The 26,970-nt window shown below is 38.9% G+C and overlaps 1 protein-coding gene across 3 annotated transcripts in view; it reads left to right on the forward strand.

Moving 5' to 3' along the window:
• The window catches only part of FRY (FRY microtubule binding protein), a 199,589-nt gene that overhangs the window by 46,706 nt on the left and 125,913 nt on the right, over nucleotides 1-26,970 (forward strand). For all 3 annotated transcript variants that reach the window (XM_075084765.1, XM_075084750.1, XM_075084760.1), the window contains exon 2: nucleotides 9,288-9,487. In XM_075084765.1, coding sequence (XP_074940866.1) covers nucleotides 9,368-9,487 — 120 coding nt within the window. In that variant the 5' untranslated portion in view covers nucleotides 9,288-9,367. The remainder of the gene's footprint in view (nucleotides 1-9,287; nucleotides 9,488-26,970) is intronic.

The raw sequence follows: 26,970 nt of genomic DNA on the forward strand, positions 1-26,970 counted from the left end.
TGGAGGCTAGCTTTTTCCCCTAGTACATAAAAAACATACAAAAGAAGAGTATGAACATCTTTATTTAACACAAAATGCTTTTTAAGCTCTATTTGAGCCCATAGGAATTCTGGCATAGTTTCAGAAATAAACCTTTTCTTTGTTTTAATTTTTAAAAAATCAGTTAATCTACTCATCTGAAAATAATGATCTAAATATATCTTTCCACCTTTATTTGCAGTTTTAACTTTTGGAATAACTGTCAAAGATAACAAAACTTTTGAAGTTATCTAGAAAAGATACCAAGATTTTGAGAGTATATTGTTAATGTCAAGTCAGCCTTCAAAGAGGCAGCATGTCATTACCATATAAAACGCAGAAACTAGGAAGTATTTATGTTCATCAGAAGCAACACAGATGTTTCCTTTAGTAAGAAGTCACCCCCAAATGGAGTACTGAAATGGCAACTGAAAATTGTTTTGGAATTGTCCACAAGATTTCCCATGTCATTTAGCTTTTTCAGTTTTTAATCTTATAATAAAGCAAGCAAATTCTAAAACCAGCGTGGCTAAAAATCTTTAGGTTACATGCCTAGATTCCCACATATTTTCAGCACAGTGTCGTATGTAAAGAAGAAAATTACGATCTAGAGGAAAAGGAGCAGAAAAATATATTATGAGCAAAGAGAATGGGCAGGAAGGAGAATTGCTTTCCTGCCTCACTCAGATGTCTTGTAGGGATCTGAGATAAGAACCTAGGGAACGTTGTTAAGCTGCTCAACCCCTGACCTGCAACTTAGGAGAAAGAGAGAGGGAAAGTCTACATCTTACAGGATCATAGTTACTAGGAGCATTGCCAAGTCAATGAAAAGGACTTTAGAAAGTGGATGGACATATATGACAGGATTTCCTGTCTATTTGTTTGTTTTGGCAGTCATCATTCTTGAATCCCCTGCATATGGAGACACGGTCTCTCGCAAGAGGAGAAAATATGTTCCACCCACTGCTTTCCTCTATGGGGTCTCATATCAGTTACCCCTCTCTTGCACAGAATCGCAGCACACATCTTGAGGATTACAAAGCTTAACACCCATCTGCCAGCAGCAGGGTTGTGAGGGCCAGAAGATTGCTAGTGACTGATAAAGCCAAACCAATGGTTTTAACCTTTCCAAGGGACCAGGCTGATCAAGATCCTTAGTTTCAAAGCTAACAGGCACTTCACCACATAAACTCATCTCAAATAAGACCTGTCACTGGGTGTAAGGACTGTTCTAATGTGTCCCTGAGCTCGGGGAAAGATATGTATGTTAAACTGGTTATTTCCTAATGGGTTTCATCTCAGAAGATGGCTGCTTTATAAGCATCTCTGAGTGGAATGAGCATCCCCACAAGTGGCGTTTTAGCATCCATCAGGCCTACTGAGTGGCCATATACTTATTTTCAAGGATGCTGCATTTTGTTTCTGTCCTGCAGAGTACTGGATCTGATTGTTAAGAAATGACCACATCTGGGACTTGTTCTGAGGCCCTGTTATGAAAATCATTGTCCACCTCTGGATTCAGGGGAGTGCAGAATTGGTTTACTACAGAGAGTTAGCCTTATGTCCAAAAATGTTCAGTCTCACTGAGGGTATCATACAGTCTATTTTAGGCTTGCTGTTTTATAACATCCCTGAAGATACTGAAAACAAATTGAAGAATGGCATGCGTGTGCATATGCGTGCACATACACACACGAAGTTCAAGCTTCCTTTTTAAGAAAAAAGGCTAAAGTAGTTGGGTTGGCCAAAGCTTACACTTTATCAGCAGCCTTGCCACTTCTTAGTGGATGCACTAATTAGTGTCCTGTTTTCTGGCTTTGCTGTTCCTTGTGTTCACATAGAACTTACACTCTCCTGTTGTGGTAAAAGGAACAGAAAGTTTGGAGAAGGATTGCCCAACCAAGTCTACAGGTGTTGGAACTCTCTTCTGTAGTTCAACAAATATTCTGAAACAAGTGGAATAAACATATCTAAACCTGGCAATGGCATTTTTTCACTAAGTCTTTGGACAGAAATAATTTAAAATATTGGCCTTATCTCAGTTAAATCTGTGGCAAAGTCCTGGAATGCCTTTATCACTGAAGATATCTCCTTCCTTTCTCTTCCCCCATTCCATTTTACACAGATGACTCTCCAGAGGCATGTCTTTTTAAAGAAACAGAGGAATCTGAAATTTAACCTTTTCTCCCTTACAGTTTTAGCATAATCAAGTAGTTTGAGAATTTCCATTTGGAGAGCTTAGGTCATCTCTCACCACCTTTTTGGAAATCCTCCCAAATCTGTTATTGCCTTCAGACTTGTTTTCAGAGTGAGCTGTTTTGCTCCAAAATCTTGAACTTCTTTTATACTTTTCCCCACTGATGTCATGGCCTCTTCCATTTTGTCTTCTAGACTAGATAGTATTTCCTCTGGCATGGGGATTTACATGCTATGCCCAGACTCTTGTTTTGCATTGAATTGTTCGGTTTTATCTTTGTTACATTGCAGACCATCTATCTAATTGGTCAACCAAAGTAATTCTTCGTGAAGGATTCTGTATTTGGGTTAAATAAGCTTTTGAAAGACAGGATGAGTTGGAATAGTTTTATGTTATGTTCTTGTGTTAAGACAGCTGGACAGAACAACCTAGTGTCTTCTCCCAGTAGTTGCTTGAACAGCAGTTTTAGACAGTGTTCAGAGTCTGGAGGATTAAAATACAAGTTCACTGAGATTTCTATTATGTGTAGTTTTGGAGACAGTGTTGTTCTACTAAGGCAGAAAATGTGTTAGAGCTTTTTGCAATATAGATTCTCTCATACATTCTTATTGTCTCTAAGTGCCTGTATATACTGTCTGAGTCTACATACTGCTGTCAGTGAGTGAATTTTTCATGGCAAAGAATTCCCTCACCTGCAAATGAGTCTTCACAGGGAATCATACACACTCAGTACATAAACATTTGGTTAAGTGTAATATCAAAGCTCCACAGTTGATACTCTCTGCCTGGGACATACATATGCAAATGGTAATTACAGATCTCTCCATCCCAAGGAGAATGCATGCCAGCCTCACTACAGTTGGAAGTGTAAATGGTTTCCAGCACTAGAGAACGAAAGCTATGTCTGCAATGCTATTGCTTATGGCAGATTGATACAGCAGCTTTTATAAGGACTTTAGAAATTGCTATAGGCCATACTCAGGTTTTCTTACATTTATTTTAATAATTAGTTTAAATTACATTTAGGTAAGCATGCAGTTGAGGAGGGGAGGAATATCTTTTAAAGGATATATTTACTCCTTTGTCTATCAAATCTTTTAATAAAAAAAATAAAATTATTTTCCATTTTTTTCCATATTTCCACTAGCATATTAAAATAATGCTACTACCGCATCTTACTAATATGCTGGAATAATATTTTCCTTGGGAATCTCACATTTTCTTTCACCAAGATAAAAATGGATCTGCTAGACTTCTAGTTCGTTTCTTTCAAGCTTCCCTTGAATTCTGTTTTCTTTGTCTATCAAGCTCAAACTAGTTGGGAATGTTCTTCTTCAAAGGGTGAAAAAGCCACATTTTGATAACCTTGGCACATGTACCGTATCCTTGTAAATTAAATTCTTCATGCTTAATTTAATAATGTGTTTTTAATATTATAATTGCAGTTTCAAAACGAAACAAATTTTCTTAAGAGTTATTTCAACAGAGGTATAATTATCCTTAAGAATATGTGGTTTATCACTGACTCTTGAGATACTGCATTGGTTTTATCGGAGGGAGTTTAAACTATATGTAATTTTGGCCAAAAGACCTTAGTTAGAAGGCAAAACCCATCCTGTGTTGTCTCTGTGCTTTGCGTTTCTATACTAATTGCTTTCCACTTGGACTGTATGATAATACGTGTGTTTGATATACGTGGTTTGTTTATGTCAAACTCCATTATCCTGTCTCATGTTCTTGGAGTGCCTGAAGTAGTTTCACTAATCTATCAGCATAGTATGTACTTGTGGATAAATATAGACATGCAGCCACTCTGTGAGTGGTCATCATCATATGCTGAAGCTAAAAATTACCCCTTTGGTTATGGAAAGGCTGATCTGATCAGGAGGCCTGCTCTAGCTCACACATTGTAGGTCTTCAGCACTTGTCTATTAAAAAAAAACCAAACTAAAAAACCTAAAAGAAATATGTGCCTCAATGCTGAAAAATTTATAGTGAAGTTTGAAACAGGATTATGAAACAACTAATTTCATTTTCAATTTTAGTTAGAAAAGGATTCTAACTTTTCTAACTGAAGGAGTGGAACATTTCAGGTATTCACAGGCTCATGGATATTACAGTAGCATGTTGGAGAAAATCCAGTGTGATCGGCTTTATAAAGGGGCTCGGTAGGTATGAAAATACTGCAAATACATGTTTTGGTTTGTTCTATTAGTTTGTCTGTTGTTGCTAAAGTGTATATGACACAGTTAACTAAAAAAAAAATGCAATCTCTGTTTCTTCTGCTTAAAGATATTGAAAACTCAGTAACTGTTTGGCTGACGTTTTATCCAGTGTAGCACAGACTCTTGATTTGTGCGTTATGATCATTTTCTTGTCTTGTTTCACCTCAGAGCTTTAATGTAAATCATAGCAGAGACTCTACTACGATAAATTAATTTTGCACTCATCCCCATTATCAGCCTGGTGACTCTGTGTGTGTGTGTGTGTGTGTGTGTGTGTGTGTGTGTTAAAAATACGGTGCTTTTTTACAGTGAGGAAAATGACCAATACAGTAGAAAAATTAGCAGTGATTTTTGTTCAGCAATCCTTTCTGTGGCAATAGTATATGGTTGTGGTGACAGCCATGTGTGATGTTGCATTGCTACTTCCTCATTTACTCCTTGTTTTTAATATTCTAAAAATACATAACATTGAGAAAATCTTATGGTTATAGCCTGAACTAAATGAAAATATTCTGTAGGAAAATTTGAAATACAGCTTGTTGCAGATAGAGTAGAAAAATAGGGAACATATCTTGGAAAAAAGAAAATGGGTTGTTTGAGAGAAGTATCCCTCAGTCAGAATTTCACCCCAAAATGGTGCAGGCATCTTATAGTTGATCAAGCACAGTTAACCTTTTTTACAGATTTTTCTAGGATAGGAGCTTTAAATATGTATAAAACTTTCTAAAACTGACCCACAGATTCCCTGCTATTGCAGGGCCCTCGGGCATCAGGGTTATCGTGGTCTCCTGCATGTGCATCGCCATTCATTCTCCTTGGGAATGAGCTGCTTTTCTCTAGGTGAAGGGCTTAGTTTAATGCAGTACTTGTGTGGTCACTAGTACCCTACAATATATTAGGAGTTCAAGCTAAATGTTTCAGTGGTCTGTTCTGGTACTTCTCTTTGTGGAACAGTATTATTTTGAAATCAGGTAGTAAAAACTTATTTTGTCAATCAAATCAATGTTTAGAATTGAGTATAAGCCCTTCCTCCCACCCTGCACCCACCAGATATCTTCTGCATAAACCCATACAAACTATATGTGGTAATTTCTCAGGTAAAAATTATGCCTCTTATTTAATGGAGCAGTGTTTCACTGGTATAGATGGCAAAAATGGACACATCCTTTTTATTGGTATTTTTAAGGCCCACATTATACCGGATCAACAAAAAGGCACCAATCATGGATTACTTTAATGCAGCTGTTTCTTAAATTTTGCATCCTTGATTTCCAGTTTTATGTCTCAGAGGCAAGTTTGGGTTTTTTTATGAGCTTTGTAGGGCTCTCAGCCTAGGAAAAAGAACTATATTCTGTTAAAGCTCATACATCATCAGTGTAAATGTCAGTGATAGTCTAGTCAGTGGGCCAGACTTTTGCAATGCAAATATCAAGCATATGCAAATGTTTGAGATAATGGAACTGAAAAGATGCCTTAGAAAGCCAAACCTGTATATAATAGTTTATGCCCAACTCATGATCAACTCAGAACACTCAAGCTGTTGGCAATGTTAATTTCCACGCTGAATATGTTTATATGGAGTTAGCAGCTACAAAATTATCTTTTAAAAATTTGAACTAAATCAATGTCATATGTCAGTCATTTCTGTAACTGCTGTAATTACTGTAGCAATGATAGATGTTAACCCCCAGGATATTCTTCTATATTCCTTTGGGGGAAAGGCTGTACAGCCCTATATTTCAGGGAAGAGCTAGAATAAAAATTTTTGGTGCGCTGACAAATCTCACAAATCATTGCATTTCTGTATTGCATTGTGCAAATAATTGATTTTTCAGTTAGATGGCTGAAAAAAACAATAAGATCAGCCTGTGTCACAAAAGTAACAGCATTGTTGTTGAAAGCTTCCTACAAACAATGACTATGTGCATTTAAAGTCTCAAAATCCTGGCTGAATGCCATGATGATTGAAGATAAGGTGGCAGCTCCCAGGTAGTGTGACCAGAATTTCTTAAACTTAATTTCATAAGGGTGCATGATCTCACACGTTGCCTGCAATTGCTTAGGTTCATACAGATTCCTTCAAGAGGGAGCCTGGGACGGTTGCGCTGGCCAGAGAGGCAGGCGGCCCAGCCCGGGTGTGTTTAGCTTGGCAGAGGCTGGCTGGCGAGCAGCCTGCCTTCCCAGCCCTGGGCCCAGAGCTCGGGAGGGAGCCTGGGACGATGACAGTGAAGAGGGCAGGGCTTTAACTGCACGAAGGACACATATCTTTCAGAAAATTGGTTTCACTACTCACAAAAAAGCACTTTTCCTAACTGGGCACTTGGCAATCAAACTGATTTTGTGGATAGTGGTGAGCAAGTCAAAAACACGCATTTGGCAAATATATTAGTGATTGTGAAAATATTGTCTGACTCCTTCCAAAGCTATTTTTGGAGAATCTTCCATTTCCTAGTATATTCAGTAGTCCATATAAATTTGCATCTGATCCTTTGCATCCCACTGTCTCTGTGCTTAAACTTCAGGAGAGCCTAGGTGATGGAAGGAAGGTGGTAGCGCTTACACTCTTCTCTGGTGGCTCTTTTTTCATTGTTTTGAAGTAGATTATTATTCAGAACAACAGTGTATTTTTAGAAACAGTTTTGTAGAATATAAATGTAAAACTGTTCAATACACTTGGTTTTATGCAAATAGTCATAATGCCAACAAAACTCCGTGATTATGCTTTTGCCCTGAAAAATCAAGTGAAACTTTGCAGGAAACAAATCTAACAGGAAACATCTATCAGAGTGGAGGAAGTGGTGCTGCTGTGCTAAGAGTGATAGCATACCTTATCAGCCAGGGGAGTTATTTTCAAAATAAAGTATGGATGTGTTACACTTGCAGAATAATAGCTACATGAAAAAAAGCATTTCTGTCTTGCATTATAGTCATACAGTGCATGGACTTCTAAACTTTGATTTTTCTAAAGGAAAATATGTTCTCTTGTCTCCAATATATCTTTTTTTTATTTTTTTCAATGCATGAATGTGGGGTCTGATTCTGCCATATTGTGAATACTCTCAAATTATAATGTAGTCTTTGGGATTTAGTTTTTTCAGTTTTTTACAGCAATGAAGTGTTAAAGTATTCAGAAAAGATCTAAAACCTCATTTATTCTTAAAACAATCTCATGTAATTAATAGTTGACAACAACTTTCAGTAGTAGTTGCAATTATGTTCCTCAAAAGGAAAGGCTAAAGGCATTAGATGTGTGGCATCCATCACTGTAGTTCATTCTCTGTTTCCTTCTTTGCAACTTGGATGCAACATACTATGTAACACTCTGGAATGCAATGCTACGGGGAAATGCTATAATGATATTAGTTCACAATATTTTCCACAGTTTGTATTGCATTAAATCACCTCTGTCCCAATCACCAGCAGGGCTCACAGGTATTACGACACTTATATTGCATTCAGAGTGGCTAATGGCTGGTCTTCCCAGTGTTACTTAATTTGCTAATTTTAAAGTCTCTGGCAAAGCTAACAGAGGGTGCTACCAGTAACTGCCTGAAGACCAGACATGACTTTTATTGCCAGTAAGAGCTAAGCCTCAGGATTTTGTTTTGGAAATTTTATGTGTAGAACAGTAATATTTGAATTAATGAGGTTTTCTTTCATAGTACTTCGATTTATTTTTTCATCAGTTTTCCAGTAAGTAGAGCTAAGCCTAGTACATACTATCGTGCTATTAGTTATGGGAAATTCACAGAATCATGGGATAATTTAGATTGGAAGGGATTTCTGGGGGCTGATTAGTCCAACCTCTGCTCACCAACTGGAGAAGGTCTCTCAGGGCCTTGTCCAACCAAGTTTCAAGTATCTCTAAGAGCGGAACTTCTACTATATCTGTGGATGACCTGTACCAATGTTTGATCACCCCTCACAGCACAAATTTTTTCCCTATATCTAATTGGAATTTCCCACATTCCAACTAGTGTCTGTTGCCTCTTGTCCTGTCACCATGCTCGAAGAAGAATCTGGCTCTATGTTTGCTATACCCCGTTAGGTAGTTGAAGGTTGCAATAAGATCTCCCCTTAGCCTTCTCTTCTTAAGGCTGAACCAGTCCAGCACTCTCAGCCAGTGCTCATGCAGCAAGCATGTAAGCCCCTGACCATCTTCATGGTCTTCTCTTGGCCTTGCTCCAGAATAGCAGTGCCATTCTTGTATGGTGGAGCCCAAAACTGGACACAGTATTCCAGGTGTGATCTCACAAGTGCCAAATGGGACTGTAGGCTTTGGTAGTTTCAGAAAAACGAATACATAATTAACATTTTTTGGCCATGGAAAACATCTCATGTCTGACTCGTCATGTAAGATTTATACTGGTGAAATGTCATTTATTTTAAAGGAGTCATTCTTGATTGTCTTCAGTATAAATGGGAGGAAGATCAGTCCCTTTACAGTTCACCTTAGTCAAAAGATAAGACTTGCAAAGATAGATCAGTTTGATTAGCAGTAAAGAAAAAACTTGTTATTTGACAACTGAGTTACAGATCTGTCGTACAAGATTAAGAAATGAGGATGTTATTCAAACAAGTCAAGCAAGTCTTACCATGTAAAAAAAGAGGATTGAGTGTGCACTGCACAGTAAGCACTACTCAATTTTAATACATAAGATTTCATCTTTGATTTCTTCGTCCAGTCTAGATTATGTAAATTTTACCTATAACTGTACCACGGAAATTGTATTTATGTGTTGATTATGGACTAGTCTCCAGTTTTGCTTTGACAGTATAGTGGGCCACTGGAAAAGTTAAGACATGTTGAATTACCCACAAGTAAATGTGTCTTTTTTACATTTCAGCTTCTCCAGTTGGTAACGGTTATATCAAGCCACCCGTCCCACCTGTTTCTGGTACACAGAGAGAAAAAGGACCTCCAGCCATGTTGCCTATCAATGTCGACCCAGACAGTAAACCAGGCGAATATGTCCTAAAGAGCTTGTTTGTTAATTTTACTACTCAAGCTGAACGCAAGATTCGCATCATCATGGCAGAACCTCTTGTGAGTAAAAAGAAACTCTAAGTATATATGCTTTACTTTGAATTTATTTTTAAATCAGGCTTGCTTGCCATGCAATGCAGAATACTTTGCTTGTAATCTGCGTTGGAGTTTGATAGTGTTTCCCAAACTGTAAGATATGCTACTATGGCAGTTATGGGAGAGGACAGAAGTATTCAACGTATGCCAAAGGGTTGACATGAAAAGGAATTAATATTTTATTTCTGTTTGCAATATGGGCACACGTTAATGTGATTGAAAGGCAGAAGGGATGTGAGCCAGCATAGATTTCACGGCTGGGAGAGTGGTCACTTGAGTCAAAATAGATTAGTATTAGGTAGACAGTATTTCTGAACATTACTGGTTTTCAGATAAAACATGAAGATGAACAGCACTGCTGGTTCTTATTTTAGTTCTGACAGTAGTAGGCTTCATGATCTAAAATAGTGCCGTAGCACCTATTTTCCAGATACAAAAAAGCATTTGAAAAAGGAGCTACATAACCAGATCTTGCACAGTCAGTGAGAAAGCCATTGTTATTTATATTTTAGGGAAATTTAACATAGAAATGTGTCTGTTGCAAATAATCTTATGTAGCTGAACTTCTGGGAATCTGCTATTTTAACTTGAGACCACATTTTATATACATTCTTGTTATTTTGATCTGTAAAGGATAGTTCTGTAACCTATGTTTTAGTTCTGACAAGGTAAAAATTAAAAAATAAAAACAATGAGGAACCTGTATTTCCAAGCTGTAAGGGAATTGCTATAAAATCTTAAAACGTTTTTGTTATACATATATATACAGTATAGAATACTTAGTTCAGTTCCCTGTTTTCCAGTCTGGATATTCTGAACAGTAAAAATAAGATTGTCTTGATTCTGATGGCATCTGTTGAGGTTTATGTTTTGATTCAGATTCAGAAGCATTTGATGCTTGGAAAGTTTTTCCAGACTTTCCTCTGAAATATTATGTAGATGCAAGATGACAGAAGTATCTTACATAATTTAGAAATAACACAAAAAAAGTTAACAGGAAGGAATATTTTGACAGAGACCCAGTTTCTTCTTTTTTCATGAGTCCCCTTCAAATCGCAAAAAGTAGAATAAACTGACAGTCACAGTGTAGGTCCCTTAAAAGAAAAATGCCAGGAGCTATTTATTACCATCCAGTTTCATGTGACGCACAGTGAACTTCTTTAAAATTTAACACAAAATGTGTTGTAAAATGACTTGACAAGATCAGGGAAACAACAAAAAGACCAGGACTGAGAACATAATTTCCTTGCGGCACCTCTGTTACTCTTAAACACTAACTTCTGCATTTTTATGCGATATTTCAGACATAGATATGAACCAGTGACCCTGATTCATTCCCATTTCACCTTGTGTTAAGATGATTTTGAGTTGCTGTGTGTTGTTATGTTATTTTTGTCAGTTTGTGAAAATGTGGATATCTGACTGTTGATCTTATCTTATTCCAGAGGTTGTTCAGTGAAATTTTATTTGGTAAATTCAATGTAGAATGTAAAAATACGACAAGAGACTGGAACGTCACCTTCTTGTCAACATTTTCATAACGTATTTCTTACAAGGGTCTAACTGTGAGACACCAACAATAATTCAATGACACACTCACATCTTATTAATACTAATAAGACTTACAAGTCCTGGCATGCTGCTATTTGAGGGTGACTGTGACAAATGTGTAAGCAGGTTTTTTTAGACATTCAGTCAAAATGATCTTGAAATAATTAGGTTGTAATGAAATAAGTGACAAGGGAAAATGGCAAAAATTATTCCGGAATAATGGCTAAGAATTTAAATCCACCTTTTTTGTGGGGTACCTGTTAGATGTTTAGCAGCTTTATTTCCACGTTTCTACTCTACTGACTAGAATCGTGACCCGGAAGTCCCAGAGGTTTGCGAGACAGATTAAAAATTGGTGGTGCAGAGCACCCTTTGTCCTTTTTTCACAACAGGTAGTCAAATGGTGAGCTCTTTGAAGATTCTGTTCTAATTAAACTCAAACGTACTTCAAAGAAAATCAAACTTGCAAAGTGCTCTAACACTGAGATGTATCTAGTTTGAATTCTCTAAGTCATTACAAGATATGACAGTTTAATTTTATGAGTGATGACTACTTAAGATATCTTTTAGAGAAGCTAAAATGATCTGTTTATAATATAATTGCTTTTTCCTCTGTCAAAGTCTAGCTCAAATTAAAGCTCTGAAGTTACTGTGGGGTTAAGTTAAAGACTTACTGATGTACTTTTAACCTAGATTTTCTTTGCATACACACATTTTGACTGCTTATCATTTCTGATTATCGCTACTTTTTTTTTTTACTTATTTTTCTCTCAATTTCTTTGGGTTCCATATGCCTGTTTGATATGTCCATCTCTTCCTTTTGTGATGTACAGATAGCCCAACTGAAAATGACAGTGTTCTGACAACTGTGGTGGAAAGCCAGGTTTGTGTCCTGCCATGAGTTGCAGACACTAGCAAGGCACAAAAAATTTTTGGTATTTTCTAGGGCAGCAGTGAAAGGTATGCCACCCACCGCCCCCTCAGCCCCATGAAGTCTTGGCTGGGGTAGCAAGATTCCTGCAGCAGAGAATGCAAAGAGCAATGTCACCTACTCCTCCTGCTGCCTTGGCTGTCAACCGAGTATCATTTGACATTTTGGTTACTGGATCTGGCAGTGATCATCATAAAAACCACACTCTGCAGTTAATATGTTTTCTAGGCATGAATCTAATGTCGACCCTCCACTGCTAAGTCTTTAACAAGTTAGAATGGAAATCTTTTGATGCCAGATGTGGTTTTTTTTTTTACTTTGTCCGAAGAATATTTTATTTGGAAGTTCAGGTCAATTTTTTCACCTTTTTAGGGCCTCCAAAATATAAAAAACAATTCAATAATTACATTAAGTTCACAGTTATGTGGCTAATTTTTAATGGTTAAACTACTGTACCCAGACTGTCAAATTAGATTAATCCAAATTAAAGGTATTTGATGGCAGAATAAATAAAAGGGATAAATAAAAGGGATTTTCCAGTTTACAAAATTAAATTCACATGAATGAAATGTAAATACTTTCTTCTTGATAACCTTTAATAATTTCCTGCTTCTTTTCTATAAATGATTGTTCTCCTTTATAATGAACATTAAGAATTTTTCCTGCAGACCTTTTTCACAGCTGATTGCATTCATATTTACATTTTTATCAGTTTATATTGTAAATCTTCTTTGCATTGCTTCACTTACAAACACAATTTGATATTTTATTACTGATGATGTTTTTCAAGCAGTGGTGACCTCAAAATGAAGCTAGAATGAGGAAGGCAGGGACACGTTTTTTGCCAGTTCAAATGATAAAATGTGTTTACGTATCTTAACACTGTAAGGAAAAAAAAACCAGAAAATAGTTTCCTTCTTGGGACTGTTGATTATCACTTAGGGTAATAATTCATCCTGTGCATACTGATCAGGCTAATCTTTAAATATGGCTTTCAACAGCACTTACACACAGCTGTAGACAGTGATGAAACATAGTCAGCTACAGGCTTTGACAGTGGTTAATGGTTAATTTAGCTGTTGGTAAACTTTCATTATGCTTTTCTCCTGCAAGCATCTTCTTTTACTGAGCTTATCTAAATTCAGGATCTCTCTGAATACTGAACTCAAGAACAGAATTATTCATTAAAGGACTAGGACTATAAGTAGTTTCACATATTCTGCATATAACTTTCTTCTTTTAATAGGTAGGCTTTATCTCACTATTGGAAAAAAAAAACCTGAAAGCAATGATGTGGTTGATACTAGTGTATTTATTACTTCCATTTCATTAGAAGCTCAAAGACATTAAAATATAGACCTATCTCCAAGCAGGGCTGGTGATAACAGCCAAACAGGTGGTTAGGAAGACTCTGAAAGGACAAGAATAATGCCAGTTTGTTTTTGCAGAGCCTGACCAACCAGCATGTATAGTGGCATTGCTGTCCGTTCAGCTTTAACCTAGACTTCACTTTCTCCAGCATTGCAGAAGACATATGCTAAGGACAGACTTGGAAGAAAAGGAAATAGATGGGTTTTTGGTTTTTGAGGACTGGGCTGTGATAACTAGTAAGATTTATGTAGGCTATAATAATACCAAGCAGATTTATCTGTAATGTACAGCTGTAATGTAGACTTCTCTGTTTTACAGGGACTGAAATTCCAGGTGCATCACATGAGGAATGACTCCTTTGTTCTCATCTATAGTGAAACACATTATCATTCCACACTTTTTTAGATGTGAAGTCCTCAGGAATAGTTTGGCAAAGACAGAGCCTTCGGACCCCTGTTTATTCATAGTGCACAGACAGGAGTTACTATAAGGAGCAAGTAATTTCATGGGAAAGGGGAATGGCAAACTGCCTTGCTCTGTTCTAGCTATCCACTTTGTGTATGGTCAGATAAGCTGAAAAGAAAACAACTTTATTTTAATAACTTTATGCAGTTATGTATTGAAAATGCTGGGGTTTTTTCCTCTACAAAAAATATCCTACTTAGGACCTTGCTCTGTAAATGCTACCAACATGCCAGATTTCCAGTGTCATCTGTCTTTATACACCTCTGTGTCACTCAAAGATTATGTCACTCATCATTAATATAGTTCTTTTATTCCACTAGTGTTTGTGGTAGTCAACATTCTGTAAAGCATGTTGGCAGTCCATCCCAACCCTAAGGAACTCATAGTTCATAACATCAGAACTCTGTATCTAACATATCATAACTCTTTATTTCTACTGTACTCTTTATTTAGTATTTAAATGATATAGCTAAATATTAGTAGATTAGTTCTTCTAGATCCAGTTGTGACAAATAATGTGTAGGACATTAAGAATAATTATCTGTTCTTTCAGTAATTGTCTCTGAAGTAGTTCAGATGCTTCTTTATTAAATTCTGCCTCACTTTATTACACTGTGCTGGGGACTGTCCTCTCACCTGTTGATAAGAAAGTCAAAGCATCTACACACCATCTTACTTCAACTACTCAATATGTAACCTGAATATACTACCCTTTTATTGTATGGTGCCCTACAGACCTGTTAGAGTGGATGCATTAAGTGGCTTGTTGAATGGGCAGATCTATGTCTGTCAGTCATAGGACAGTCTGGAGGACCAAGTAATGTCCTCTGGAGAAGGCCCATCTCCCACAGCAAGTGTCAGATCAGTGCTTTCCTGCAGGTCATTGAACTGCATCCCAGGTCAATTTTTTAGACTAACGGTTGGTCTCAGTATTTTATTCAACTCCCAGCCATATCTAAGGACTAAGTTTGATTTCTGCGTGGGTTGTCCCCTTGGTTCTGTTTCTTTTTACTCAGACTTTCGAGCAGCTAACTTCTTTGTTTCAAGAAATCAGTTAAGCAGAACAATGGTCTCAGCCATCACTCTTCCCTCCTTCAGGAATTGACTTTTGCTGGAACTTCACTGGCTCTCCAAGGATAGTCCAGTCCACAAAACTGAGCTCTGCCACTGATAATGAAGCCCAAGCTGGGCCAGATCAGCTTGTTCTCTCCCCAGCAGAGAGAGAGGCAGCTAAGCCTGGAAGATTCCATCCGTGAAATAAGAAAGCTCTACTCATGTACTCAAAGGATGTGAAGGCAGAAAAATGTAGGAAAAATCAAGCTTCTATACTGAAGATGGAGACCACCAAATACAGCAAAGACAACGCCAATGACATAAAGACCATTTGTTTCCCCCTCCACTCATCACCTCAGAAATAATGTCCCCCTCTAGTTATCTCAGTACGTATCTCAGGCTGAGACCTGTCACAGAAGTCAAGCACTGAACAGTATAGAGAAGTAGTCCTTCTAGGGTGGCTAGTCTTGAACCTTAGGACAGTTACCTGCCTGAAAGACCTAGAAAGGTTTGTGTGATTGAAGCAGTGGCCACAGATGAGATATCTTCTATGTAGTTCAGGGGGACATACTGTAAAATTGAAACAGGGGAGGTGAGAGAAAGAGTACAAAAGGCACAGTTGGAAAAAGAGTTAGAGGAAGATAAAATGTCGGGTTTCCAAAGTAATCATGAGGACCACAGCAGGATGGAGATAGGATGCAGCATGGGTCAGATTCTAGCTTCCATATGCAACAGAGGGAAAAAATTCATGCCATTTTAGCAACCAGGATGGAAAAGGACACATTTTTGCATAGCTGTTGGCATAGACATTTGTGGCTAGATACAGGTCCGTAAAAAACTCATCTATTTCAGAGCCAGGCAATGTCAGCAGGAGCTTTCTCAGTGGTCTCAGGGTTTCCATAGTTGGGAGTGTGAGCAGAATGCTGTTTGAGGCTTCAGATCTCATTCTGACAGCAAAACTCTCCAGAATGCTGTCCTTGGGCCTCACTATGCACAGATGTAGTAAGAAGATGGTTTGTGGGGCATATGATGGTTCAAATCACTAAGAGGATTTAACATTGGAAGACAGAAATTGAATCCAAGGTCACCAGGTCACGTGTTGGCCGATCCTTGCAAATATAGCAGATAACCTACCAAATGCCTCTAATCAGAGTTTTGTGTCATTTAAGGATATTGGTTATTACCACTATCCAGAAAAAGAAAGTCATATTAAAGTCATCTCAGGCCAGCCTTATCACTGGTCTGTCATCACGAAGGACAGAAAGAAAATCAATATCTACTTTGGTAGCATTCTTGCCAGATAACTAGCAATTAATTAAAGAGATATCTTTCCCTATTTTCACAATGGTTTCATCATCCTTTGCATGCTTTCAGACTTCATGTTTGAAATCAATGAAGTACTGCTTCATCGGGCTTGCTGTATGTTTTTAAGTTTAAATTTATGTGCCCTTTTCGGGGCTTGAGTCTGGCATGGAACAGTTTACCCATCAGACAGCTTGAGTTATACCATATTTGACATGTCTGTTGACAGATCTGCATATCTGCTGACAAGACAAATATGAGAAAAACTTAAATACTTCACGTAGCTACCTTCCCAGCCTGGAAATCCACCTAATAAGGTCTAATTTCCTTAGCTGGGCATGGAGTACAGATGGAAACTATAGCTTTTATGACCATCCTACATATAGCAGAAGAACACTGAAGACTGATGGTAGCTCTGCAAGGGCACCCTGGAATCCTTCTTGAAAGTTTGTCAGATCAGTACCAGTAACCAGGAGGAAAAGGCTTCAGATCAAGTCACCTGGGGACACATCTTTTACAGTACAGCTACAGCCTTCACGATAAATACACAGCCAAGAAAGCCCAAAAGAAAGGAAGTTTAAAGAAAACTGACTACTGGCAGTCATCAGCATTTCTCCATTTCACTTAAAAAATATACCTTTCCTCAACTATTGGTCTGTTCATTGAAAATAGACACAAATTTGATGACAGTAAGTAGCTAACCTGACGTTAAAGCAGCAGTGGCTGCAAGACAGCAGGCAGTTACTTGAGTCAGTTGCTGTCACTTATTACCCCCGGCTGTCTGAGGGTTAAGTGAAATGTGTTTACAGAGCTGTGCCTGGAGCAGCCCTTCAACGGCATTCTAAATTTATTCAAATCAACTGATAAGGGCTTCCTATAGCTTTGATTAAATTAGGTTACATTATTCTGAATGGGTAACTGGCGGTCAAGGCCCTGAGGGCACTAATAAGCCTTAATGGCCTCCTCTGAGTCTTACCCACCCTTGCCCACAGCCCAGAACCCCATTCCAGGTGCTGGGGCCATGAGTCCCTGCCAGAGCAACACCACATCGGGGCTGGCCTCCAGGTGCCTGTAGCCCTGCCCAACCACGGGCCCTGCAGAGCCAGGCACACCCGGAGGCCCACGTCCTGGCCCTGCTCCTGGCTGGGATGGTGGGACAGGCCCTGGCTTTCGTCAGCTGGTAGATTCTCTGTCCTGCCTGGTCTTAGGGTATCTTGGATGTCTGCATCTAGAGAGGCGTTCTCTATTTTACTGCGCAGAGGTACCTTTTAGCAGAGGTCCGTTGCCAATCCTGTATTGTCATTGCCAAGGCTCACAAATGTGGGAAACTTGCCCACCCTTCCCAACCTCCCTGTTTCTCATACCATTTTGCCAGTTCTGGATAAATGTATTAAAAGAAGGAACCTCACCCCTGCTTGGAACACAGAGGTCCCCTAAATCCTCATAGCATTGCTCTCACCATGGGCAGGAGGTTTGACTGAGGGTGAGGACAGTACTCTCGTAATAACTCTGAGAACATGGTGAGCTCCAGAGGGAAGCTGCACATGCTCCATTCCGTGCAGGAAAAAAACCTTCCTGCATTTGTGTACCACATCCTTCTTGCAAGAATAAATAACTTTGCTCATCATAAATCAGTTAGTGTAAAACTCTTTGCATATAGGATTGAAATATCAGTTAACTTCTCTGTTCAGGAAACAAAGATGTACCAAATGACCAGGGTACATCAAGGTCAGGGAAGAACATCCTCTCACCCTCTTCACCAGCTCTCACAAGTAATGTCAGAGATAGAAAGGAGGGAACAGTACTGTTCAAGTTACACATTTTTGACTGTAGTGACTTCATCTCCTAAATATATTTAATTTACCCCTGGATTTTTCAGTGTTTCTATTTCACAGAAGTCTGCTGTCACAAAAACCTTCTCTTCATAGAAGTGATTATTATATGCATACTTCTAATTATTTTTTTTAAATGTTTTGGCTGATGATAAGTGCCTAGCTGAACCACCTTAGGTAAATAGCTGAAACAGGGCTTTGAATAGCTGTTTCATGCAAAGGTCTTAAGGTGGATGTGGAAGTCCAGATCTCCAGTCTATTGTTCTTAGAATGCTAAAAATAAGTTGCATACAAATCACTGTATCAAAACCATTTTCAGAGCATCATGTTTACTCCAGTCCCACAGACTTATAGATCTTGGACTCTCTCATACTGCATCTCATGACACCACTCTTGACTCAAGTCTTATACAAAGTATAATTAATTATTAGAATAAGATCCAGAAAGCCTTGTTCCTGGCTTCACATTGAGAGCAAGGTGGAAGTAGTGTTTTTGTGGAGTATAGCTTGCTCTGGGTGTATGTATTTTGAGTGAGTTCTTGTTTCTATTATGGAGTAACATTTTTATGAAAATGCATTGTAATGGATCTCAGCACAGACAACAGAAGTAGTCTGTATTTACTTCAATGGGTTTTGAGAAGTAAATCCTATATATCTTGCTCGCTTTGAAGAAAATGCATCACATAAGCAAAAAAACTGTCTTTGTGTCCTGCTGCAGTCAGGCTTTGCAATGTAATAGCCATGCTGTTTTCCGGCTCTGCAACAGTTCATTACTGCTGCTTCCTATAACAGGCCTTTCTCATTTCATTAATACAGGTTTAGTTAGTTTAACAATGACTGACTTAAAATGGCTCATGGATTTTTTGAATATTAAAATTCCAGTTTAGTCAATAACTCTTTTAGGAGTGTAAATCACTGAACCTGTAATAATTGATTATAGGATTAGAAATTGGGAATATTGATAGTGTCAAACTTAATGCATATAAATCATAAGTTGGACTTGGGACTACTAATAAAATGTATGTACGTATGTAAAATTCAATTAGCACCATCTTAGTTAATCTATTGTGTTGTAGCCCTGTATAGAATCATAGAATCATAGAGTCGTTAAGGTTGAAAAAGACCCTTAAGATCATCGAGTCCAACTGCTAACCTATCACTGCCAACGCCACCACTAAATCATATCCTCAAGCACCACATCTACCTTTCTTTTAAATACCTCCAGGGATGGAGACTTCACCACCTCCCTGGGCAGCCTGTTCCAATGTTTGACAACCCTTTCGGTGAAGAATTTTTTTCTAATATCCAAGCTAAACTTCCCCTGGCGCAGCTTGAGGCCATTTCCTCTCGTCCTATCGCTTGTTACTAGGGAGAAGAGACCGACCCCTGCCTTGCTACAACCTCCTTTCAGGTAGTTGTAAAGAGCGATAAGGTCTCAAGGTCTCCCCTCAGCCTCCTCTTCTCCAGGCTAAACAACCCCAGCTCCCTCAGCCGCTCCTCATAAGACTTGTTCTCTAGACCCTTCACCAACTTTATTGCCCTTCTCTGGACATGCTCCAGCACCTCAATGTCCTTCTTGTAGTGAAGGGCCCAAAAGCGAACACAGTACTTGAGGTGCAGCCTCACTGGTGCCGAGTACAGGGACACTATCACCTCCCTGGTCCTGCTGGCCACACTATTCCTGATACATGCCAGGATGCCATTGGCCTTCTTGTTCACCTGAGCACACTGCTGGCTCATGTTCAGCTGGCTGTCAACCAGCACCCCCAGGTCCTTTTCCTCCAGGCAGCTTTCCAGCCAATCCTCCCCAAGCCTGTAGCACTGCATGGGGTTGTTGTGACCCAAGCGCAGGACCCAGCACTTAGCCTTGTTGAATCTCATACCGTTGGCTCCAGCCCAATGATCCAGCCTGTCCAGGTCCCTCTGTAGGGCCTTCCTGCCCTCCAGCAGATCTACACTTCCACCCAGCTTGGTGTCATCTGCAAACTTACTGAGGGTGCACTCGATCACCTCATCCAGATCATCAATGAAGATATTGAACAGGACCGTCCCCTGCACTGAGCCCTTGGGAACACCACTCGTGACTGGCCGCCAACTGGATTTGACTCCATTCACCACCACTCTCTGGGCTTGGCCATCCAGCCAGTTTTTCACCCAGCACAGAGTACACTTGTCCAAGCCGTGAGCAGCCAGCTTCTCCAGGAGAATGCTGTGGGAGACAGTGTCAAATTCCTTACTAAAGTCCAAGTAGACAACGTCCACAACCTTCCCCATATCCACTAAGCGGGTCACCTTATCATAGAAGGAGACCAGATTAGTGAGGCATGACCTCCCTTTCATGAACCCATGCTGGCTGAGCCCGATCCCCTGGGTGTCCCGCATGTGCTGCGTAATGGCATTCAAGATGATCTGCTCCATGACCTTTCCTGGCACCGAGGTCAGGCTGACAGGCCTGTAGTTCCCCGGATCCTCCTTCCGACCCTTCTTATAGAGGGGCATCACATTCGCTGGTTTCCAGTCATCTGGGACCTCCCCAGTTGACCAGGACTGCTGATAGATGATGGATAGTGGCTCAGCGAGCTCCTCTGCCAGCTCCCTCAGTACCCTCAGGTGGATCCCATCTGGCCCCATGGACTTGTGAACATCCAGGTGAAGCAACAGGTCAGCGACTGCCATCTCTTCAACAACTGGGACTTCATTCTGCATACTATCTCTATCTCCCAGCACAGGGGCCTGACAACCCCAAGGATGACCAGTCTGACTATTAAAGACTGAGGCAAAGAAAGCATTAAATACCTCAGCCTTCTCATCTTTCATGGTATTATGGCCCTTCAAGAATTTTCATCATACATAAGGATGCCACTAAAACTTAATATATTCCCTGCCCCAGCAAATTATGTTCCAATTAATAAAATTTTATCTTCTTACATTGGAAGTTTTTAAGTCAGAATCAGTCGGTCTACTAACACGGGTCTATGATGGAATTAGGGTGTCAACATGAAGTATCCACACGTCATTACTAGATGCTCTTTTTAAATTTATCAAACTTAGAGGTTGTAAAACTCACCTCTTTTTCTGTACACTGTAGTACTGGGGTAATTCAAATCAGGGAAAGTCTTATGATACTAGCCCAGAGCTTACAACTTGTGTGTGTTCAGACAGAAGATTCTGATGTATTCATTAAGTTACAATTTTAAAAAGGCCTTCCTATTAACACAGAATTCTGAAAATAAACAGCCAATAAAATTTCCTTTCTCACTTGTGCTAGAGTCTACCTCAAATTTCAGTGAAGTAATCCTTAGTACTCTTTCCAACTTTCCAGATTTTACAAAAGCGTGTATTTAAAATATTGCTTTCGGAACTGGTCCACTGGTAGCCATCAGCTTATTTGAGCTTAAAATACATTAGTAAAAGGAATATTTTTACTTCCTACCTACAAGAAAACACCTTAATTTGCAATGGAAAAATATTAGGGAAGATACAAATGCAGAGAGCAGTAGGTTTTTTGTTTGGATTGGTTTTTTGCAGTTACCATTATATTTGTAACAGCGCTTAACCGTTGTTTGAAGTTTGTGACCATTTATTATCAACACTGAGTTGAGGGCACGTCTGGGAATTTTTTTACTGATCAGGGAAGAATGTCAGAGTTCTTGAGTTCTTTGCTCAAGTTAAGTGAAAGAAAGAAAACATTCATATTTGTTTTTTGTGAGGCTTTTTCTTAAGGTCCATGTTATTACCATGTTATTTCCATGGGAAAGTTGCAGTGCTAATTTTTTCACTGCAAATCTAATTGCTTAGAAGTCAATCTCTAATTCAGTGGGTTTGCTTCTCTCTTCAGTGTGCTTGGAATTTACTCCACTTCTGTGTAGTATTAGTACTGAAAATTAATTTGCTCTTTCTTTGGCTTGTTTGGCATTTTTCCTGGTACATCAGTTACTTCAAATTAAACATTCTCACGACCAAAATTTGTGAGTGTCCATGTTTTAATTTTGTTGGTAGGCAGCATAGGTAAAAGATGCCTTTTGCAGAGAATGTGATTATCAGACAAAAATTAGCCTGTAATATCTGATATGATGACAGAAGCTATCTCTGGGTCAGAACAATACATGACATGGATGCCAAAGAGGTGAGAATCAGAGCCAGTGAGTGAAAACCTGTTCTTGAAGCTGAACTGTTGTTTTCTTACACAGTTTTGTATTCAACAGTACAAGAGTACTGAGCACATCCTTTTCCATGTGAATGAAACAGAAGAGCTGTTACAAAGGAAAGAGCAACTGCATGAAGAGAGAATCGATAGTAATACTGAGCCTGGCTTCTAAATATGCACCTTTCACTATTTTTATGCAACAACTGTAATGACAATTGGGTTTTTGACTTGAGTTTGCTAAAACAAAAATTTATGGGAGATGTAGAACATTTTTACATATATTTCATTGCCACTTGAAATATGCTCTTTTCTCCATATAAAATACCACATACAATTAGCGTTGCTTTTTTACTTAATTTTCAAGAGTTACATGAAGTTCATAATTTTTGTAGTCCATAGTTTTGTCTTATGCAGAGTTGTGGTCTTTTCTTGAAGCTATATTATCATATCTTTTTTACTATGCTTGTGTTTAGGATTTCCTTTTGGTGTATGCATAGAATTTCAGAGGTTAATACAGAAAATCCCCTTGTCTGATTATTTTACTGTCTGAATACCATGGTCACTGACACAGTCTCTCAAAAGAAGTATCTAGCAACGAATTGATGCTGAGCAGAGCAACAAGAGAAATCAAAAATTCTGTTGTCATCTGCTGAACTGGCAATATATATTTTTATGCATAAGGACCTGCTGACTTGCAAAGAATGGTTGTGAAAACAGGACAGTAATTGCCTATTTCATAGAAGTTCCAGCTGGGAGACATTTGGGAGACTATCAGAGTAAACAGATTGTGCTTTTGAGTCAAAAAGCTTGGCTCTCTTAATTACATAGGTATAAATTAACTAGGCTTCCTGGGGTGGTGGTGGGAGTTCCCAAATAGTAAAAAGGTAAATAAGACATGAAATTTATTTCCCAAGAAGTTCAGAACTGTTTTCAGTACAGCAGCTTTTTTATGGGACCATAGGGTGTTCTATCCGTTTTTGAGAGGGCAAAACATCTTGAAGTTCAGCTGCGTGAACCTGCTCATTGCAGGATCAGTATAGATCGTTTCTGGGAGGAAGGAGGCAGGAGCACACAGCTGAAATGGAGGCAGGGATGAGACAGACAAACTGTCCCCTTCGGAGGCAACTGGCTGGTAGGTCAGCTGCATCTGAAGGGTAGGTGCTCCTCTGTGGGATAGTTTCACGTGCTCAGCCTTCAGAAGCAAATTGATATCCTGGTATTTTCTCCTAGATCATACATATAATGGTTTACCCACCACATGAGTGCAAGATTGACAGCAATACACTTTTTGATCTTTCTATGTACAAAATAACCAATGGCAAAATTAAAAATTTAGCATGTTTGATCTACTGATTTTTGGAGCAGATCTTTTCCTACCAAACACCACCTGCCTTTCCTGATGAAAAGAATATAATACAAAGATGTCCAATTTCTTTGGGGCTTACGTGGTGATTCATCATAAGCAGGAAAGAATTACACTTGGGGATATTTTGGTTCTTAAGATTGCACATACATGCATTTTATATATATTTTAGCTGTAGTAGTTGAATGTGGTCTATGTCTACTCCGTTTTATGTGAAAAGGTCCATTCTTCTCCTGTTTCCTTTTGGTAACTCTTCCATCCCAGCAGACTACTCAGTAGATTATGTGTGACTGCTTTTTAGCATGCAGTGTGAAAGATACTTTGTATCAACATATCCTTGCATCCTCCATGCGCTTATAGCAGCATTTTTAATGCTAAACCCCTGCCCCTTATAAAAAGAGGGGGTTTATCTCAGTTACTGATATAGTACCCAGTCATAGTTCAGTAGGAATAATGTCCCTAATGGTTGCTGAGGTTAGAAATAACTTCAAGGAACATTATATATCATTATAACATGGTGACGTAGTGAAATTTAAGAGGCACTACAACATCCTTTTGTTTTCATGTTTTCCTGAACACTCAGTTCTGTGTCAGGTGGTCAACAAAAGCTATTCCTGTGTAAATTTACCCAATTATATTTGTGTATCAGCCCTGAAAAAGCATTAATATGTTAACCATTAAAAGTAGCTGACAGTCTTTGGAGAAATGTTTTAGTGTTTCTGTGTGAACAGGGGGGTTGACAGAAATGTTATTTTTTAGATAAATTCTAAATATTATATTTAGTTATTGCATGCAAATATGATGAAAAAATATACATTTGCCATAGCATATCCCACACATTCTATTTTATTATATTCTATTAATGTTTTTACAACAGTATTGAGACAGAGGAAGGAAATTAATTTTTAGGTGAGCATTTTATTTTGTAAGCATTGGCAATGCAAAAAGTTTAGGTAGTTTTATTGAAAAACAGTAGTTTCAAATATTAAGTACAAAATTTTCTTTGCTGATCTTTACTGCTTATCTCTAACGTGCATTTATATCATGGGAGTTTCCAGCATGAAAAAATACAGAGTATACAATTGAAGGCAGCACTTCAAACAAGAAATAAGGATGTTTACCTTAGTGATTAAGAATGGAAATGTTATTATTGAGAGTCCATTCTTCTGAAATTTTCTGATGTTTCTAATAGCCCAGAAAGCTATGGGCTCTTTCAGATTAATCAAAACTTTCTTTATTCATATTTTGTGGTTGTAGGCTTTGGCTCCAAATTCAGCGTACCTATTCATCCAAGATTTGGAAGACATTTCTGTAGAAGGTATTATAGCAACAGAGACTCAAACAGAGTCAACTCATAATATAAAAGGGCCTCTTTGCCATTTCTGAGTTGGGTGGGCAAGAAAATAAATTAAAATAAAATAGTGCCTTGAGGCTGGAACACATTTTAAAGATTTTTAAAAATCTTTTAAATAAGTATACCTTCAGGTAAATAGACTGCTATGGAATCTATTACTCAGATGCAATTTCACTGTATTATGTTTTAACCTTGTCTTTGCCAGTCCTGAACCTTTGCTATATAATGAAAATGTCTACCATGAGTACAAATATATTTTATATAGTAGCTACCTTAGCAAGTATGTTGAAAACACTGTATAACATGAGATGGTATGATTTGTAAGGATATTAGAACTAAGTGGTATAGAATAGGCAAGTTGTTTACAGTAGATGAGAAGGAATTATATATTGCATAAAGAAAAAATGCTGTTTTCAAAGGACACTTGGAGCACCTGCATATTATTGAGCTGTCTTTGAATTTACTCAGCAGGGTCTTCCTGAGATGGTCGCTTGTTACACTCATCATGCAAGCAATCATCCTTTTTATTTTAGGAGCACTTAGACACCAAAAAGCATATTTGTATCTGGCCCTTCATCTTTATTCAGTTCATTATCTATTCAGTACTTGTCATTAGTAATAAAGTAAATAGTAGTAACTTCTACTTTGAGTTTTGTCAAATCTCCGAGCCCCAGATATAATTTTCTGTGGTTATTGCCATTCACTGCAGGGGTACAATGAGTTGCTCTGACATGGGCACCCTGCTCCCAGAACGGGGAGTACGTGCAGAGACACTTGGCTTCACAGTGTCAGCTTGGGTCCAGCTGGGCCGAGCCGTTGCTGCAGGCAGAGTCAGCAGCTGCACCGTACTTCTGAAAGAGTTGAGGAAAAGCAACAGCATCAACCTGAACAGGGGCATGAAGAAGAGGCAGAGACAGCTGCAGCAGCAGCCACTGCCTGGCAAGAGCATGAGGGGAAGGGAAGCAGCAAGAACAGCAGTAGGTGCAGGATGGGGTGAAGGGAAGAAAAAGGTCTCAGTTAAAGCCCTAGACTGGAGACACTGAGAAGTTAAGGCAGCAGAACCCTTCCTGGCTTGTGCTAGGTGTCCTTGGCTGGTCTCCATCCCAGGGCTGCCTTCTGCTGCGACCAAGTCTGTTGCATGGCCTGTGAATGGTTTCTTTAGGTGAATGTACTGTGGTTTGGGAAGCCCTGGTCTAGTCGCCTGTAACAGTGCAAGAGATGAGTTGTATGACCTTCTCAAAATGGAGGGATCTTCACCAACTTAGAAACACAGTCCCTGGGGAACATCGTTGCCAGAAACTGAAGTATTTGTGAGGTGTGTGTGCTTCCAGAGATAGGCAGCAGGTGATTAGGACATTTTCAGGATTGCAGTTCCAGACCTGGGTTCCCAGGGCACAGTTTTATCTCAATTAGCTGTGCCCACCTTAAAGATAAGCATGTAATGAGGAATCCCCACCTCATTTCTGCTTGAAACACTGAATGCACTTCTGCAGGATCTTAGATACTACTCTGAAAGCCAAGCATTGCAGTGTCAGGCACTGGAACACAAAGCTCCTGGATGCCAAAGCCCTTTTTATTGAAACAGGCCTTAAGAAATGTCTCTGGGGTAACACAAGCCATCTGTAACAGAATCAGAAATTTAATGAAAAAAAAAAAAGATTGTATATTGGGTATTTTTCTCCTAACCTGCACTAATTCTCGGGACATTGATTTGCCCAGGCACCATGAAAACTTAAGAATCTTTTCAATAAATTGAACACTACTTTTGAAAGATTATCTGCTGTCCTTTTCAGTATGCAGCCATAGACAAAAGAAGCATTGTCCTCCCATGAGACACAACTAGGTAGGGTAACACTGAGTTACTGATTGAGGAGGAGGACTGTGGGTGGGGTGGTGTCATGTGTCTGTTTCTGGCCTACAAGATTTTACTGTGTCTGTTCATTACCAATAATCTGTCATAAAGTTCTAATTAATAGTTGTGCCCTTAATGTAACCTGGAGGAGTCACTGTAGACATTAGAGATAACAGTGAAAAATACTGATGTCTCTCCTGGATAAATCAGTGACTCAGTAGAAAACA

This window comes from Phalacrocorax aristotelis, chromosome 1 (assembly GCF_949628215.1).
Source record: "Phalacrocorax aristotelis chromosome 1, bGulAri2.1, whole genome shotgun sequence".
Lineage (NCBI taxonomy): Eukaryota > Metazoa > Chordata > Aves > Suliformes > Phalacrocoracidae > Phalacrocorax > Phalacrocorax aristotelis.